The 16,269-nt window shown below is 42.3% G+C and overlaps 1 protein-coding gene across 1 annotated transcript in view; it reads left to right on the top strand.

Moving 5' to 3' along the window:
* The window catches only part of LOC140187263 (E3 ubiquitin-protein ligase rnf213-alpha-like), a 261,376-nt gene that overhangs the window by 147,853 nt on the left and 97,254 nt on the right, over nt 1-16,269 (top strand). Inside the window, exons 29-32 of the mRNA XM_072242396.1 lie at nt 4,483-4,671; nt 8,514-8,644; nt 10,764-10,927; nt 14,934-15,146. Coding sequence (XP_072098497.1) covers nt 4,483-4,671; nt 8,514-8,644; nt 10,764-10,927; nt 14,934-15,146 — 697 coding nt within the window. The remainder of the gene's footprint in view (nt 1-4,482; nt 4,672-8,513; nt 8,645-10,763; nt 10,928-14,933; nt 15,147-16,269) is intronic.

Raw genomic sequence — 16,269 nt, forward strand, 5'->3', positions numbered from 1 at the left:
AGGTAGTCACACCTAGGCTGTCGGAAGCAAGTCGTCGTCAGAGGGGGGAACGCGAAGGTGAGCAGACAGGTAGTGCAGAGCACCCCTGTAGCCATTGCCCTGAATAATAAGTTTACCGCCCTGGATACTGTTGGCGGGGACAACTGACCAGGTGTGAGCCACGGTGGCAGGGCCTCCGGCACTGAGTCTGACCCTTTGGTGCAGAAGGGTGGGACGGAGAAGAGGACAGCTGTCGTCATTGGAGACTCTATAGTCAGGGGAGCAGACAGGAGATTTTGTGGACGTGAGAAGGACACCCGCATGGTTTGTTGCCTCCTGGGTGCCAGGGTCCGGGATGTCTCTGACCGGGTGCACGAAATCCTGGTACGAGAGGGAAAGCAACCAGAAGTCGTGATACATGTTGGGACCAACGACATAGGCAGAAAGAGGGATGAAGTCCTGAAGTGTGAGTTTCGGGAACTAGGCAGAAAGCTGAAGAACAGGACCTCAAGGGTGGCGTTCTCAGGATTGCTGCCAGTGCTACGTGACAGTGATGGTAAGAATTGGAGGAGGTGGCAGTTGAATACGTGGCTGGGGAGTTGGTGCAGGGAGCAGGGTTTTAGATTTTTAGATCATTGGGATCTCTTCTGGGGAAGGTGAGACCTGTACGGATTGGATGGGTTGCACCTGAACTCGAGGGGGAGCAATATCCTTGCAGGTAGGTTTGCTAGCATGGTTCGGAAGGGTTTAAACTAATTTGCGAGGGGGTTGGGACCCAGAGCGATAGAGCAGTGAAAGAAGTGCATGGAGTAAAGCCAGATCTAACATACAGAGAGGCTTTGAGGAAAGAGAAGCAGAATAAACGGTGTAAAGACAGTAAGGTAGAAGGGCTGAAATGTGTGTACCTCAATGCAAGAAGTATCAGGAACAAAGGTGATGAACTGAGAGCTTGGATACATACATGGAATTATGGTGTAGTGGCCATTACAGAGACTTGGCTGGCACCAGGGCAGGAATGGATTCTCAATATTCCTGGATTTCAGTGCTTTAAAAGGGATAGAGAGGGCGGAAAAAGGGGAGGAGGGATGGCATTACTGGTCAGGGATACTATTACAGCTACAGAAAGGGTGGGTAATGTAGCAGGATCCTCTTTTGAGTCAATATGGGTGGAAGTCAGGAACAGGAAGGGAGCAGTTACTCTATTGGGGGTATTCTATAGGCCCCCTGGTAGCAGCAGAGATACAGAGGAGCAGATTGGGAGGCAGATTTTGGAAAGGTGCAAAGATATCAGGGTTGTTATCATGGGTGACTTTAACGTCCCTAATATTGATTGGCACCTAATTAGTTCCAAGGGTTTAGATAGGGCAGAGTTTGTTAAGTGTGTCCAGGACGGATTCCTGTCACAGTATGTGGACAGACCGACCGGGGGAATGCCATACTAGATCTAGTACTAGGTAATGAACCTGGTCAGGTCACAGATCTCTCAGTGGGTGAGCATCTGGGGGACAGTGACCACCGCTCCCTGGCCTTTAGCATTATCATGGAAAAGGATAGAATCAGAGAGGATAGGAAAATTTTTAATTGGGGAAAGGCAAATTATGAGGCTATAAGGCTAGAACTTGCGGGTGTGAATTGGGATGATGTTTTTGCAGGGAAATGTACTATGTACATGTGGTCGATGTTTAGAAATCTCTTGTGGGATGTTAGGGATAAATTTGTCCCGGTGAGGAAGATAAAGAATGGTAGGGTGAAGGAACCGTGGGTGACAAGTGAGGTGGAAAATCTAGTCAGGTGGAAGAAGGCAGCATACATGAGGTTTAGGAAGCAAGGATCAGATGAGTCTATTGAGGAATATAGGGAAGCAAGAAAGGAGCTTAAGAAGGGGCTGAGGAGAGCAAGAAGGGGGCATGAGAAGGCCTTGGCGAGTATGGTAAAGGAAAACCCCAAGGCATTCTTCAATTATGTGAAGAAAAAAAGGATGACAGGAGTGAAGATAGGACCGATTAGAGATAAAGGTGGGAAGATGTGCCCGGAGGCTGTGGAAGTGAGCGAGGTCCTCAATGAATACTTCTCTTCGGTATTCACCAATGAGAGGGAACTTGATGATGGTGAGGACAATATGAATGAGGTTGATGTTCTGGAGCATGTTGATATTAAGGGAGAGGAGGTGTTGGAGTTGTTAAAATACATTAGGACAGATAAGTCCCCGGGGCCTGACGGAATATTCTCCAGACTGCTCCACGAGGCGAGAGAAGAGATTGCTGAGCCTCTGGCTAGGATCTTTATGTCCTCGTTGTCCACGGGAATGGTACCGGAGGATTGGAGGGAGGCGAATGTTGTCCCCTTGTTCAAAAAAGGTAATAGGGATAGTCCGGGTAATTATAGACCAGTGAGCCATACGTCTGTGGTGGGAAAGTTGTTGGAAAAGATTCTTAGAGATAGGATCTATAGGCATTTAGAGAATCATGGTCTGATCAGGGACAGTCAGCATGGCTTTGTGAAGGGCAGATCGTGTCTAACAAGCCTGATAGAGTTCTTTGAGGAGGTGACCAGGCATATAGATGAGGGTCATGCAGTGGATGTGATCTATATGGATTTTAGTAAGGCATTTGACAAGGTTCCACACGGAGGCTTATTCAGAAAGTTAAAAGGCATGGGATCCAGGGAAGTTTGGCCAGGTGGATTCCGAATTGGCTTGCCTGCAGAAGGCAGTCATGGTGGAGGGAGTACATTCAGATTGGAGGGTTGTGACTAGTGGTGTCCCACAAGGATCTGTTCTGGGACCTCTACTTTTTGTGATTTTTATTAACGACCTGGATGTTGGGGTAGAAGGGTGGGTTGGCAAGTTTGCAGACGACACAAAGGTTGGTGGTGTTGTAGATGGTGTAGAGGATTGTCAAAGATTGCAGAGAGACATTGATAGGATGCAGAAGTGGGCTGAGAAGTGGCAGATGGAGTTCAACCTGGAGGAGTGTGAGGTGGTACACTTTGGAAGGACAAACTCCAAGGCAGAGTACAAAGTAAATGGCAGGATACTTCGTAGTGTGGAGGAGCAGAGGGATCCCTGAAAGTTGCCTCACAAGTAGAAGGGGAGTTAAGAAAGCTTATGGGGTGTTAGCTTTCATAAGTTGAGGGATAGAGTTTAAGAGTCGCGATGTAATGATGCAGCTCTATAAAACTCTGGTTAGGCCACACTTGGAGTACTGTGTCCAGTTCTGGTCACCTCACTATAGGAAGGATGTGGAAACATTGGAAAGGGTACAGAGGAGATTTACCAGGATGCTGCCTGGTTTAGAAAGTATGCATTATGATCAGAGATTAAGGGAGCTAGGGCTTTACTCTTTGGAGAGAAGGAGGATGAGAGGAGACATGATAGAGGTGTACAAGGTAATAAGAGGAATAGATAGAGTGGATAGCCAGCGCCTCTTCCTCAGGGCTCCACTGCTCAATACAAGAGGACATGGCTTTAAGGTAAGGGGTGGGAATTTCAAGGGGGATAATAGAGGAAGGTTTTTTACTCAGAGAGTGGTTGGTGCGTGGAATGCACTGCCTGAGTCAGTGGTGGAGGCAGATACACTCGTGACATTTAAGAGACTACCAGACAGGTATATGGAGGAATTTAAGGTAGGGGCTTATATGGGAGGCAGGGCTTGAGGGTCGGCACAACATTGTGGGCCGAAGGGCTTGTACTGTGCTGTACTATTCTATGTTCTAATACCAGCTGTGCAGCAATGGAATAGAGTTCCATGCAATAAGTTCATTTCAATCGACCAATCCTACATACCCAGTATGATGCTGAAGTCAGAAGTAGATTGGGTATTTAACACCATTGGCCCTTTCTTCAACTAGTTTCTCCATTCAAATGCAGCTGTTCTGTAGGAAAAACGGATCAGTAAACTACCTGTTTGCCTGTAGTTTTAAGAATCTTTACTTGCAATTTAGTGTTACATCAGGTAATTGAAGGTCTCACATTTTGCTGAAGTACCATATTATCACTTATTTTTGTCCTATTTTCATTTCTCTTCACTTCTCTTTACCAGCACATTAATTTATATTATTGTGCTTGTATAAATGCCAATGTTGAGAGTACGGATGAAAATGTTAAGTTAAAAAGATGCCAGGAAGTTGAAAGGAAGCTCCTCAGGCAGATGAGTGGAATTTTGTTACAAATATTGTGAAATCCAAGCAGTTTCAATCAATTTACTCATTGTAAATTTTTGCTTATTGATTTAAATTTCTATTTAAATTCATGATTTCACTTTATTGTGTCAATTTGCATTGCTGCTGATAAGCAATAGAATAATATTAGTATCTATCCTTTCTCTATCATATACCTTCCACACCAGCTATCCCCAATAATCTACAGGGTTTTCTCACAGAAGACTGGATTCACCTGAAAACAACCCCTTGTTTATCACAGATTTATGCTTAATATTCTTCAGGTTATCTTAGGTCTGGAATTCATATTTTATAATAATAATTATTTTGTACTCTGTTTCACAGGCACACACTTTGGAAGCGAATTCAAACAGTAGTAACACCTCTCCTGGCACAGATAATCTCTGTTATAGACCAGGACTGTAACCTGGACTTGTTAAGTGATGATACCCCTGTACTTGTACGGAATCTATGGATGAATATTTTTAATGACTCAAATTTGTTGAGCATTCCATACAATGAAGATATCTTAAAGTTAGTACTTATATTTAAAGTAAATTAACTGTTTGTAATGGTGCATTGTTGATTAAGATATATATTTATCGGTTTTTGTTTCATGAACATACAAACTTAAGAGCATTTTCCTCATGTTTCAACCACCTCCCTGCCCCACAACTTTTATTATAGGTTTATTATCACCGGGATGTGTCGTGAAATTTGTTAACTTAGCAGCAGTGGTTCAGTGCAATACATGATAGTATAGAAATGGAATATGCGAATAAATAAATTACATTAAGTATATATGTGTATATTGAATAGATTAAAAAAGTGGAAAAACAGAAATATTATATATTTTTATAAAAAGTGAGGTCGTGTTCGTGGGTTCAATGTCTATTTAGGAATCATACGGCAGAGGGGAAGAAGTTGTTCCTGAATCACTGAGCATGTGCCTTCAAGCTTCTGTACCTCCTTCCTGACAATAACAATGAGAAGAGGGCATGCCCTGGGTGATTGGGGTCCTTAATAATGGATGTTGCCTTTCTAAGGCACCACTCTTCAATATGTCTCGACGTAATTTTACAACTTTCTGTAGCTTCTTTCGGTCCTGTGCTGTAGCGCCATGCCCGCCCCCCCCTCCTCCACCCAATACCAGACAGTGATGCAGCCTGTCAGATTGCTCTCCACGGCACATCTATAGAACTTTTCAAGTGTTTTACTTGACAGACTAAATCATATAGCCGCTGTCTTGCCTTTTTTAAAGCTGCATCAATACTTTGGCATCAGGTTAGGTCTTCAGAGATCTTGAAACCCAGGAACTGAAATTGCTCACACTCACCACTTCTGATCCCTCTATGAGGATTGGTTCATGTTCCCTCGTCTTATCCTTCCTGAAGTCCACAATGAGCTCTTTCACCCTACTGGCATTGAGTGCAAAGTTGTTACTGTGACACCACACAACTGGCTGGTATATCTCACTCCTATATATCTCTCTTGGGTCACTGGGTTAATTCCAGGGATGGTGGAATGTCATATGTTGAAAGGTTGGAGTGACTGGGCTTGTATACACTGGAATTCAGAAGGATGAGAGGGGATCTGATTGAAACATATAAGATTGTTAAGGGATTGGATACGCTAGAGGCAGGAAACATGTTGGGGGAGTCCAGAACCAGAGGCCACAGTTTAAGAATAAGGGGTAGGCCATTTAAAATGGAGTTGAGGAAAAACTTTTTCACACAGAGGGTTGTCGATCTGTGGAATGCTCTGCCTCAGAAGGCAGTGGAGGCCAATTCTCTGGATTCTTTCAAGAAAGAGTTAGATAGAGCTGTTAAAGAAAGTGGAGTCAAGGGATATGGGGAGAAGCCATGATCACAGTGAATGGTGGTGCTGGCTTGAAGGGCCGAATGGCCTACTCCTGCACCTATTGTCTATTGTACACCCTCTCATCTCCATCTGATATTCTACCAACAATGGTTGTAACATCAACAAATTTCTCAATTGTACTCGTGTTATACCTAGTCACACAGTCGTGGGTATGGAGGGAGTAGAGCAGTGCACTAAGCACACTCCCCTGAGGCGCGCCAGTGTTGATCGTCAGCGAAGAGGAAATATTATCACAGGTTGTGGTCTTCTGGGTAGTAGTCAAGGATCCAGCTGTAGAGAGAGATACAAAGGCCCAGATTCTGTAGCTTATCTATCAGGACTGTGAGAATGATGGTATTAAATGCTGAGCTATAGTCATTGAACAGTATCCTGACAGGTGTTTGTATTGACTAGTCAATCTAAGGCTGTATGAAGAGCCACTGACCGTAGACCTATTGTGACGATAGGCAAATTGCAATGGTCCAGGTCCTTGCTGAGGCAGGAGTTGATTCTGGCCATGACCAACCTCTCAAAGCATTTCATCACTGCAGATGTTAGTGTTGCTGGGTGATAGTCATTAAGGCAACTCACACTACACTTCTTACGCACTGGTATAATTGTTGCCTTTTTGAAGCAGGTGGGAACTTCCGACTGTAGTAGTGAGAGGTTGAAAATGTCCTTGAATACTCCTGCCAGCTGGTTGGCATAAGTTTTCAGAGCCTTACTAAATACTTAATCGAGGCCTTCCGCCTTGCGAGGGTTCACCCTCCTTAAAGAAAGCCTAACAACGGCCTCCACATTGGGTGCAGCAGGGATCTTCACAGTTGTAGTTATATTTTCTCTTTCAAAGTGGCCATAGCAGGCATTGAGCTCATTTGCTAGTGAAGCAATGCTGCCATTAATGCTATTAGGTTTCGCTTTGCAGGAAGTAAAGTCTTGCAAACCCTGCCAGAGTTGATGTGCATCCGATGTCATCTCCAACCTCATTCAGAATTGTCTCTTCACTCTTGAAATAGCCCTCTGCAAGTCCTACCTGGTTTTCTTGTACAGACCCGGTCACCAGACTTAAATGCCACAGATCTAGCCCTCAGCAGATGTTGTACCTCCTGGTTCATGACATATCTCCTGGTTCAATCACGGCTTTTGGTTGTGAACGTACAGCAAGTTTTCCTAGGCACACAGTCATCCACACAGGTTTTAATGAGATCAGTAGCAACTGCAGTATACTCATCCCAATTTGAAGATGGATCCCTGAGTACATTCCAGTCCACCAATTCAAATCAGTCCTGTAGGTGCTCCTGTGCTTCCCTTGTCCATACCTTCTTGGTCCTCACTACTGGTGCTATAGTCTTGCCTATACTCAGGGAGTAGAAGTACAGCCAGGTGATCAGATTTTCCAAAGTGAGGGCGTGGAATAGCACGGTAGGCATTCTTGATGATGGTGTAACAGTGGATCAGTGTGTAGTTTCCTCTGGTACAACAAGTGATTTGTTGATGGTAATTTTTTAGTGACTTTTTCAGGCTGGTCTGGTTAGAATCCCCCAAAATGATGGTGAAGGCATCAGGGTGCACGGTTTTGATCCCATTGTTCAGTTCATCTAGAGCCTGTTTGACATTGGCCTGAGGAGGAATGTACACTGCTGCCAAAATGATCACAGATATCTCCAAAGGCGGGTAAAATAGATGGCACTTAATTGCGAGATATTCCAGGTCAGGTGAGCAGAATTGGGTCAACACTGATACATTTGTGTACCAAGAGGAGTTGATCATGAGGCATACATCCCCACCTCTGCTTTTGAGAGACTCAACAGTCCTATCCTGATGGGGTATAGTGAATCCATCAATCTGGATCACTGCGTCCAGTTTGGAACTGGTTAACCAGGGTCCTGTGAAACAAAAGGTGCATGGGGTCCTAATGTCTCTCTGATACAGCACCCTAGCTCTGAGATCTTCGATTTTATTTACTAGAGTCTGTACATTTACCAGCAAGGCAGTCAGTATTGGGAGTCTAATGCCCCGTTTTCTTAAACACACCTGTATCCCTAATCTGCAGCCACGTTTCCTATGAGGAAACTAACGAGATGTATGGCCACAATTGGCATAGTTTCCGTCGATTTTAAGCAGCAATTATTTATTCAATCACATTAAGTTATCTTTATTAACTGTACAGACCTTGGAAGCAGTTGTGATGCTCAGCTGTATCAGGCTGAAACTGGAATATTTAGCCGTATCCATTCAGCTGTGCTGCACAAGATTGCCATTCCCATGACATTCCTGAAGTAAAACCCTATGTGTTGTAAAAAAAATCGTATCCTCTGACAACATCCCCCCCACCTATATTTTCCTCCAAAGCTACTTACTTTTCTCCAAAGTTGTATATTTTCCTTAACTACAGGTACCTCACTTGGACTGAATTTCATCTAGTGTCAAAGTAGATTAGAATTTGTGTAAACCTAGGAATGTGTTTCTTTATTAATTCTTTATTTAATAAAAGCTTTTATTTATTCTTTTGACAGTCCACAATCAGAAATTGTTGTCCACAACTACATAAAAGTGAACATGCTGAAAATTGGCAACAGACTTCCTTTCAGTTGGAGAATAAAGGACTTTCTGGATGAGTTGTGGGTTCAAGCCCAGTACATTGAAGGTATTTATTAACAATGCTTTATTCATGTGAGAGTGCACCCAAATTTGCACCAGTGTTATTATAGTATTAAATATAGGTAACTGGAGGACATGGAATCATTGAGCACTACAGCACAGAAACAGGCTCTTCTGTGCTGAACTGTTATTCTACCTAGTGCCATTGACCCACGCTTGGACCATAACCTTCCATCCTCCTCCCATTCACGTACCTAGCTAAACTTCTCATAAATGTTGCAATCGAGCCTGTGTCCACTACTTCCACTGACAGCTAGTTCCACCCTCTGAGTGAAGCAGCTCCCCCTCGGGTGCCCTTCAAATATTTCACCTTTCACCCTTAACCTATGACCTCTAGTTCCAGTTTCGCCCAACCCAAGGTATCTCCAAAAATGTTGTGCAATCCTTAAAAATGAAAATGGAAATAAAGTATCACATAACAATCAAGGTTGTTACTCTTGTATTTCATGGTTCCTATCTACTTGTACTGTGAAGCAGTTTGTGTTCCAGTGGAAATAGGTAAAGTACCATAAGAATTCTCTTTATTCAGAAAGTGTTGTCAACTGGACAATTGATGTTCCAAGTTTCAGAGCAGGAGCACTACTTGGCTGCACTGCACTGCATCCATGAGACTGAAATTAAAAGGAACATATTGAACATTCAGCTCTGACAAATGGAGAGGACAGAGACTTTATTGTTCAGTAGTCTAGAGACTAATCAATGGGAATACAGGCAGTTCATCTGTAGAGCTAGTGAGAAGAAAGGTTAAGAAAACAATAGTGACAGCACATTTGACATAGCTACGTCAAAGGATCAGAATCCCATTGGATCCAGGAGACAAATTGAAAACAAAATTGTCTTCGTAGCCACAAGCAGAGGGCAATGATCAACAGTGTTTTTGTTGCTGGAGGACTGTTAGCTTTAGGCTTCTGTAGGACTTAGTATTATTTTCTTACATTTTGTAGTATTAATCAATGATTTAAACTTAAAATTTGTGTACGATCAAGAAGCTTATAGGCAATACAAGGGTTGGGGTGTGACTGGTTGTGAGGACTAAAGCTGTTGAGATGGTTGAGATGGCAGAAATTTAGCAAATAGAATTACATTTAGAAAATGCAAAATGAAATCTTTTGGGAAAGGCAAAAAGATATAGGAATACATAATTCTCTAAAAGCTCTATTCTCTGACGTGCTTGATATGACAGATGTCCTTTAAGTGATATCAGTCTGAGCCGCAGATGCTTTGAAGCATTGTCCTCAATTGGCCTGGGTGCTCTTTCACTGACCCGATATCTGCCCTTAATAGAGCATGCTGATTAGGAAAATGCTGGATATCTGATCTTTTACTGTAATTGTACAATCATGAAAAGTTGAGGAACAGGCAATCTTCAGAGTGTAGACCCACATATTTCTGAAGAAAGGACAGATAACTCCAGTAAATTCTTTCAATTCGTTATCTAAGGCAAGAAAGTTAATCTAGATTGGGGAAAAGAAACAATAGCAAAGCCTCAAGTAGTGTACCACACACAAATAAATTCACCACATACAAGTGTGTTATTGTATGAAATGTTTTATAGGAGATTTGAAGATGTTGTCAGTTATGGAAACTATATTGTGAGGGAAGCTTGGAACAGGAAGGCTTAAATTAGATCATTAAAATTATAATGAATTAAAAGGATCTTTTCTCCTTTAGATCAATAATTATGAGCCTTGGTTTAAAAAATAGCAAGATTAGTGGATATCTGAGGGTTTTTTTTTACAAAAAGTCTGTCTGGTATTTATTGCCTGAAAGAGTAATATATGCAGGAATTTCAATATGTAGTTAGTTCTCTAATCCAAAAGGCTACAGATCAATCATTTTTGAGTTGGGTTAAACTGGTTTTTTTTGGCCACATAACTATCTCCATCATTATGTTCCATTCAATAGTTTCAAATCTTAGGAAGAGTAACCTGGACTGAACTAATCTAATAGCCCATGGTAAGCTACGATACCAGACACACAAAATCATCTTCTCTGTTACTTCAATGCTGTTATCTCATACTGTGAATAATAAATGCAGGGAAATAGAGCTAAAGAGAGGCAGTCTTGAGTAATTCATGATATTACTTGTTTTATTTTCAAAACAGAAACAGGGCAAGCTGAGCGAAAGCTGAATGAAATATTTAACAAAACTGGATTTGGAAAGTACCTTTCAGATGTGAATGAAGAATGGAGACAGAATTTTTTCTTCAGATACTTGGATGATTTCCTGCTGATGACCATGAGCATTTCATCTGAACTTGAATTTGAGGTAATATGACAACTTCTGGTAAGATGGTAGCGAGCTCAGATGTGGTGGCCTCTATGAAGCCAACTGAAGCTGTTGTATTTTTAAATATCTCTTTTTACAATCCTAAGACACTGCTGGACATTAAGAATTTCAAGTACTGCAGGTCTACCTGACCAGCAAGTTGTTCATTAGTGGAGGATCTGGACTTGGTGTGGACCGCGTTGCTGCCTGCTGCAGAAAGGCTCAGAGTCAATGCGCAAAGGCAGTGTGCAGTCCAACAGCAAGTGATTGTCTTGGACGTTTTCCTTGTGATCACAAGACCCTGTTGGATATTGATGATGTAGAATACCGCAGGTCTGGTTCACTGCTTTATTGGCGAGCCCAACAGCAGAGGAGCTGCCTCCGTTGTAGATCGGACTCATTAAACATAAGAACATCAGAAATAGGAGTAGGAGTAGGCTATCTGCCCATTGACCCTGCTCCACCATTCGATAAGATCATGGCCGATTTGCCCATGGACTCATCTCCACCAACCTGACTTTTCCCCATAACCCTTAATTCCCCAACTATGCAAAAATCTATCCAACCTTGTCTTATCTATATTTACTAAGCTAGCCTCCACTGCTTCATTGAGCAGAGAATTCCACAGATTCACCACTCTCTGGGAAAAGCAGTTCCTCCTCATCTCTGTCCTAAATCTACTCCCCTGAAATCCCCTAGTTCGAATCTCATCTACCAGTGGAAACAACTTCCCTGCCTCTATCCCTTTCATAATTTTATATGTTCCTAGAAGATCTTCTCTCATTCTTCTGAATTCCAGTGAGTACAGTCCCAGGCGACTCAATTTCTCCTCATAGTCTAACCCCCTCATCTCAGGAATCAACCTGGTAAATCTCCCCTGCACTTCCTCCAAAGTCAGTGTACTCTTCCTCAAGTAAGGAGACCAGAACTGCACACAGTTCTCCAGGTGCGGCCTCACCAGCACCCTGTACAGTTGCAGCATAACCTCCCTGCTCTTAAATTCCATCCCTCTAGCAATGAAAGCCAACATTCCATTTGCCTGCTTGATAGCCTGCTGAACCTGCAAACCAACCTTTTGTGATCTATGCACAAGCAGTCCCAAGTCCCTCTGCACAGCAGCATGCTGCAGTTTTTTACCATTTAAATAATAATCTGATCTTCCATTTTTCCATCAAAGTTCCATTGCCTGTCCAACTAACCCAGGTATGAGGGTGGTTTGCTCTAAGCAGCAAGCCAATTTGGAGAGGTCAAGAATGGCTCTTTCAGCAGCAAAATCTAGGCTAGCAATTCCAGACATCCCACCCTGCAAAAGCTCATTTCAGGGAGGTAGCAGCCCCACCCACCGCAATCCCATATCCCTCCTCCCCCGTTGACCTCCAAGGGTGTATGTAATACTTTGTTTAGTGATTTTGTCTAATCTGTAAACCAAGTTGGGTATATACAGCAAATGTGACATTAAAGTATGTACTTGTATTATATTATCATGTTTATTCTATTACAACTTTAAGCAAGTCTGCAGGGAGTTTGGCCTCATCACGTAGGACATCAATAGCGTAGCTCCTTGGCAGCTAGCCAGCTAGTTTAAATCAGGGGTCCCCAACCTTTTTTGCACCGCGGACCGGTTTAAAATTGACAATATTCTTGCGGACCGGCCAACTGGGGGTGGGGGGGGGCGGTGTGGGTGGGTGTTAAACGCGACCAGAATATGGGTGATAAGTCAACTATAAGTCACTTGTAAGTGGCTAATACACTCGATTTTGTTTCTAAAGGGGTTTATCTAACAAATTTAATATTAAACACATAGCGCATATTTTCCTCGCATGAGTGTAGTGATAAGTCAATTATAACAGTGGTTCCAAACCTCCGTACCACGAAGAATGCAGCAGTACAGCAGTAGCCGGAACGAACCCAGCATATCCTTAAGAAAAAGAGCCGAAATAAACAAGCTAAATGACTAGGTGCTGCCCGGCACGTAAATGTCGGCCCAGATCAGAGACGACGCAATCGGCAATCACCTCTGATCTGGGCCGACATTTACGTGCCAGGCGGCACCTAATTAATTAGCTTGTTTATTTCGGCTTTTTTCTTAAAGATGTGCTGGGTGTGTTCCGGCCACCACTGTATTCTTTGCGGCCCGGAGGCTGAGGACCACTGAATTATGTCAGTTATACGTTAATGGCATCATAACATTTTAAGTCATTTGCAAGCTGGAGGAGTTGATCTTTTTCCCGCTCTGATATGGATGATTCACCGGGGACATTCACAAATGGGTCACGGACCCATTCCTTTGCACGTCTTGGGTCACTGATGACCTCGCGTGTGTTAAAATTCAACAGTGCATGACAGGGAATGAGGAAAAGTGCAGCTGACTCATGTCGTTTCATATCTTAACACCACTCTTAGCACGAAGAGAGACCAATCAGGATGCTCGCTCTCCCTCTCCCTCTCCCACTCAAAAAAATCTATTTCCGGGATATTGTATATAACCTCCGGGTGTCAGGGAGCCACTATCGATATGCGGCAGACTCCCGGAACTTCCGGGAGAGGTGGGATGTCTGCAATTCACTGACAGCAAGGCCAGGCCCTAATGCAAGGTTCGGACAGTTTAAATGCTAGCCAGATAGTCTTGAGGCTTCTCTCTCTAAGACACAAAGACTGTAAGACTGCCTCCCGGCTGTTGTGCCTCATGTCTGCAAACCTTGCAGCAGTTTGCCCTGCTAATATAATAAACTGAATACTGAGGCTTTGGGCCTACTTCTGCTCCTGGAATTTGGATCTAAGGACTCAATTTGGTTCGGAATGCTATTGTCACTCACTTCTATCATTTCGCTGATTTGTTTTGTGTTTTTTTCTCTCTCTATGGGCACCAGGGGTTGGTCTTATTTTTTTAAAATTGGGTTCTTCCAGGCTCCTTGCTTTGCGAAAAAACTGTAAGCAAACGAATCTCAAGGTTGTATAATTTATACATTCTTAGATAATAAATGCACTTTGAAACCTTGAAAGACAAGTTGGATTGTATTCATCCGCAGACTGCTGCAGGCTTGTTCTTGCTGACGGCATCCTTGGATTCGGACTTATATGTGCTATATATGCCTTGTGCTATGTATGACGGTTGGTACTTTGTTTTGCACTTTGGCCCCAGAGGAATGCTGTTTTGTTTGCTGTAGCCATGGATTATCATGTATGGTTGAATCATCATTAAACTTGATGCTTTTCATAGAAGAAAACAGTTTCAAATATACCATGAAAATAATTCTGATCTTTGCAACCTGGAGTGACATATTGAAAATAATCCAGCAAAAAAGATTTCACATTTGTAATGGAAGCCATGTGATTTTCCACTTTGTATTGTCTGCAAGAAATGAAATGAAAATCTGTTCTCATGTCTTATAAAATATTTAAAGATTGAAATGCAAGGAAAGTAAAACTTAGTAGTTATGATTGAAATATTGAAATTTTGGACTTTGAAATGGACACCATGCACTGCATCCAAAACCTGACCTGCAGGCCTGTGCCTGATCAAATACAAAACTCTGAGCATCATTAGTATTAACTGAACAAGCTTTGTTCATTGAATCTCTACAGGCAGCCCGCTCATTGATAAATGATGAATATCCAGCTGCTTACCTCATCTTTTGTGGCTGTCACTTAGACCACAGCAGTTAATAAACACCACCTGGTCCTGTCCTGTTCTTGTTTATTCAGTTTTGAAGAGACTGCCTGAAAAAGAATTGCTTGGCCATTTTTATACCCAAAAAAGCATCCAAATTTTGCATAGGAGGCTGTCAAGGATGCCTGATCCTGGCCACACCAAGTTTCCTTTCAGTAACTTTGTTCACAAGAAGTTGTTCCAGGATATTTTCCTTCATTATCAAACTCAGTTTTCAGGCATGTGTGTTTTAGCAGTGAACTGATTTCTGTTGTGAGCCCGAGAAATATTGTGGAAACATTTATGAAACATGGCTGGTGTTTGCTAATTTGAGATTTTGTTTTCATTTTGTTTTAGTTCCTTCAAGGAGCACTGCTCTCCTGTATAAATCAGCTAAAAATACAATATAATGTTGGAGATGATGTATCTTTGTCTTGGGTGCACTTTGCATATCAACACTTCAAAAACCGTCTGCAGAATTTTTCAAGAATTGTTGTAGTGTATCCCTCGGTTCGGACTTTGCTACAGAAAATGAAAGATGAAATACGTAAAGCTGAAGAAAAAGATATGGTGAGAATATTCCTGAATAATTTGATTCAATTGCAAAATAATTGTCAACCTGATTATTTTATAGCCATTAAGAAGAGAAAATGTTGTATTTACATAATACCTAATTATTGTGCTGGATATCCTAAATCACATGATTTTCTTAATCTCATACTGTTCTGTTATCAGCTATTATGTTTATGACTGGCAGAAAAAAATGCTATTCTGCATTGAGCACCTTGTGATCAAGTGGGTATTTTAATAACAGCATATAAAAGTAATGCATAATGCACATTGACTTGTAAATAAAAGTAATGCCTTTTATTGTCTTTCATAACAAAACAGAATATTAATAACCTTCCATATATCTGCTAGAGAACCAAGGCTACAATCTGTATTAGTAAAGAAATAGCACTGGGGAAATTAATAAAATTTAGGATTGCAGATCTGCTGGGTCTGAAAATCTGCATTCCAGAATAACTAAAGAAGGTGGCCCGAGGAATAATGGAACACTTGGGAAATATGAATAGGATTGGACCAGGATAGCATGGCTACAGGCAATGGAACGTTGTTTTTCAGATTGCAGGCCTGTAACCAGTGGTAGGCCGCAGAGATTTGTGCTAAGTCTATTAACAATTTGCATGACAGTGTAGTTGGTGTGATCTGTAAGTTTATGGTGACCCTAAAATAGGTGGTATAGTGAACAGTAAAGCAGGGTTATCTAAGATTACAGTGGGATCTAGATCAGGGGTCCCCAGCCTTTTTTGCACCATGGACCAGTTTAATATTGACAATATTCTTGTGTACCGGTTGACCGGTGGCGGGGGGGGGGGTTGTTCAAGTAGGGTTAAACTCACCTCAACATGTCTTTTACAGTTAGGATTGCCAACTTCCTCACTCCCAAATAAGGGACAAAAGTAGCAGTCAAATCCCGGGACACTTTACCCCAGGAAAGAATACCATGACCACGAAGCCTTGCGCGGGCACCTGTGTGCGCATGTGATGTGCGCATGCGTGTACGTACTGATTCTCTTTCCCCCACAAATCAGTTTTGCCTTCAGCTTCCCGACTACACTGTACATACAATATTTCTACTTTATATAGGCTGTGTATTTATCGTATCATTCCTGCTTTTACTGTATGTTAG

Source organism: Mobula birostris, chromosome 24 (genome assembly GCF_030028105.1).
Source record: "Mobula birostris isolate sMobBir1 chromosome 24, sMobBir1.hap1, whole genome shotgun sequence".
Lineage (NCBI taxonomy): Eukaryota > Metazoa > Chordata > Chondrichthyes > Myliobatiformes > Myliobatidae > Mobula > Mobula birostris.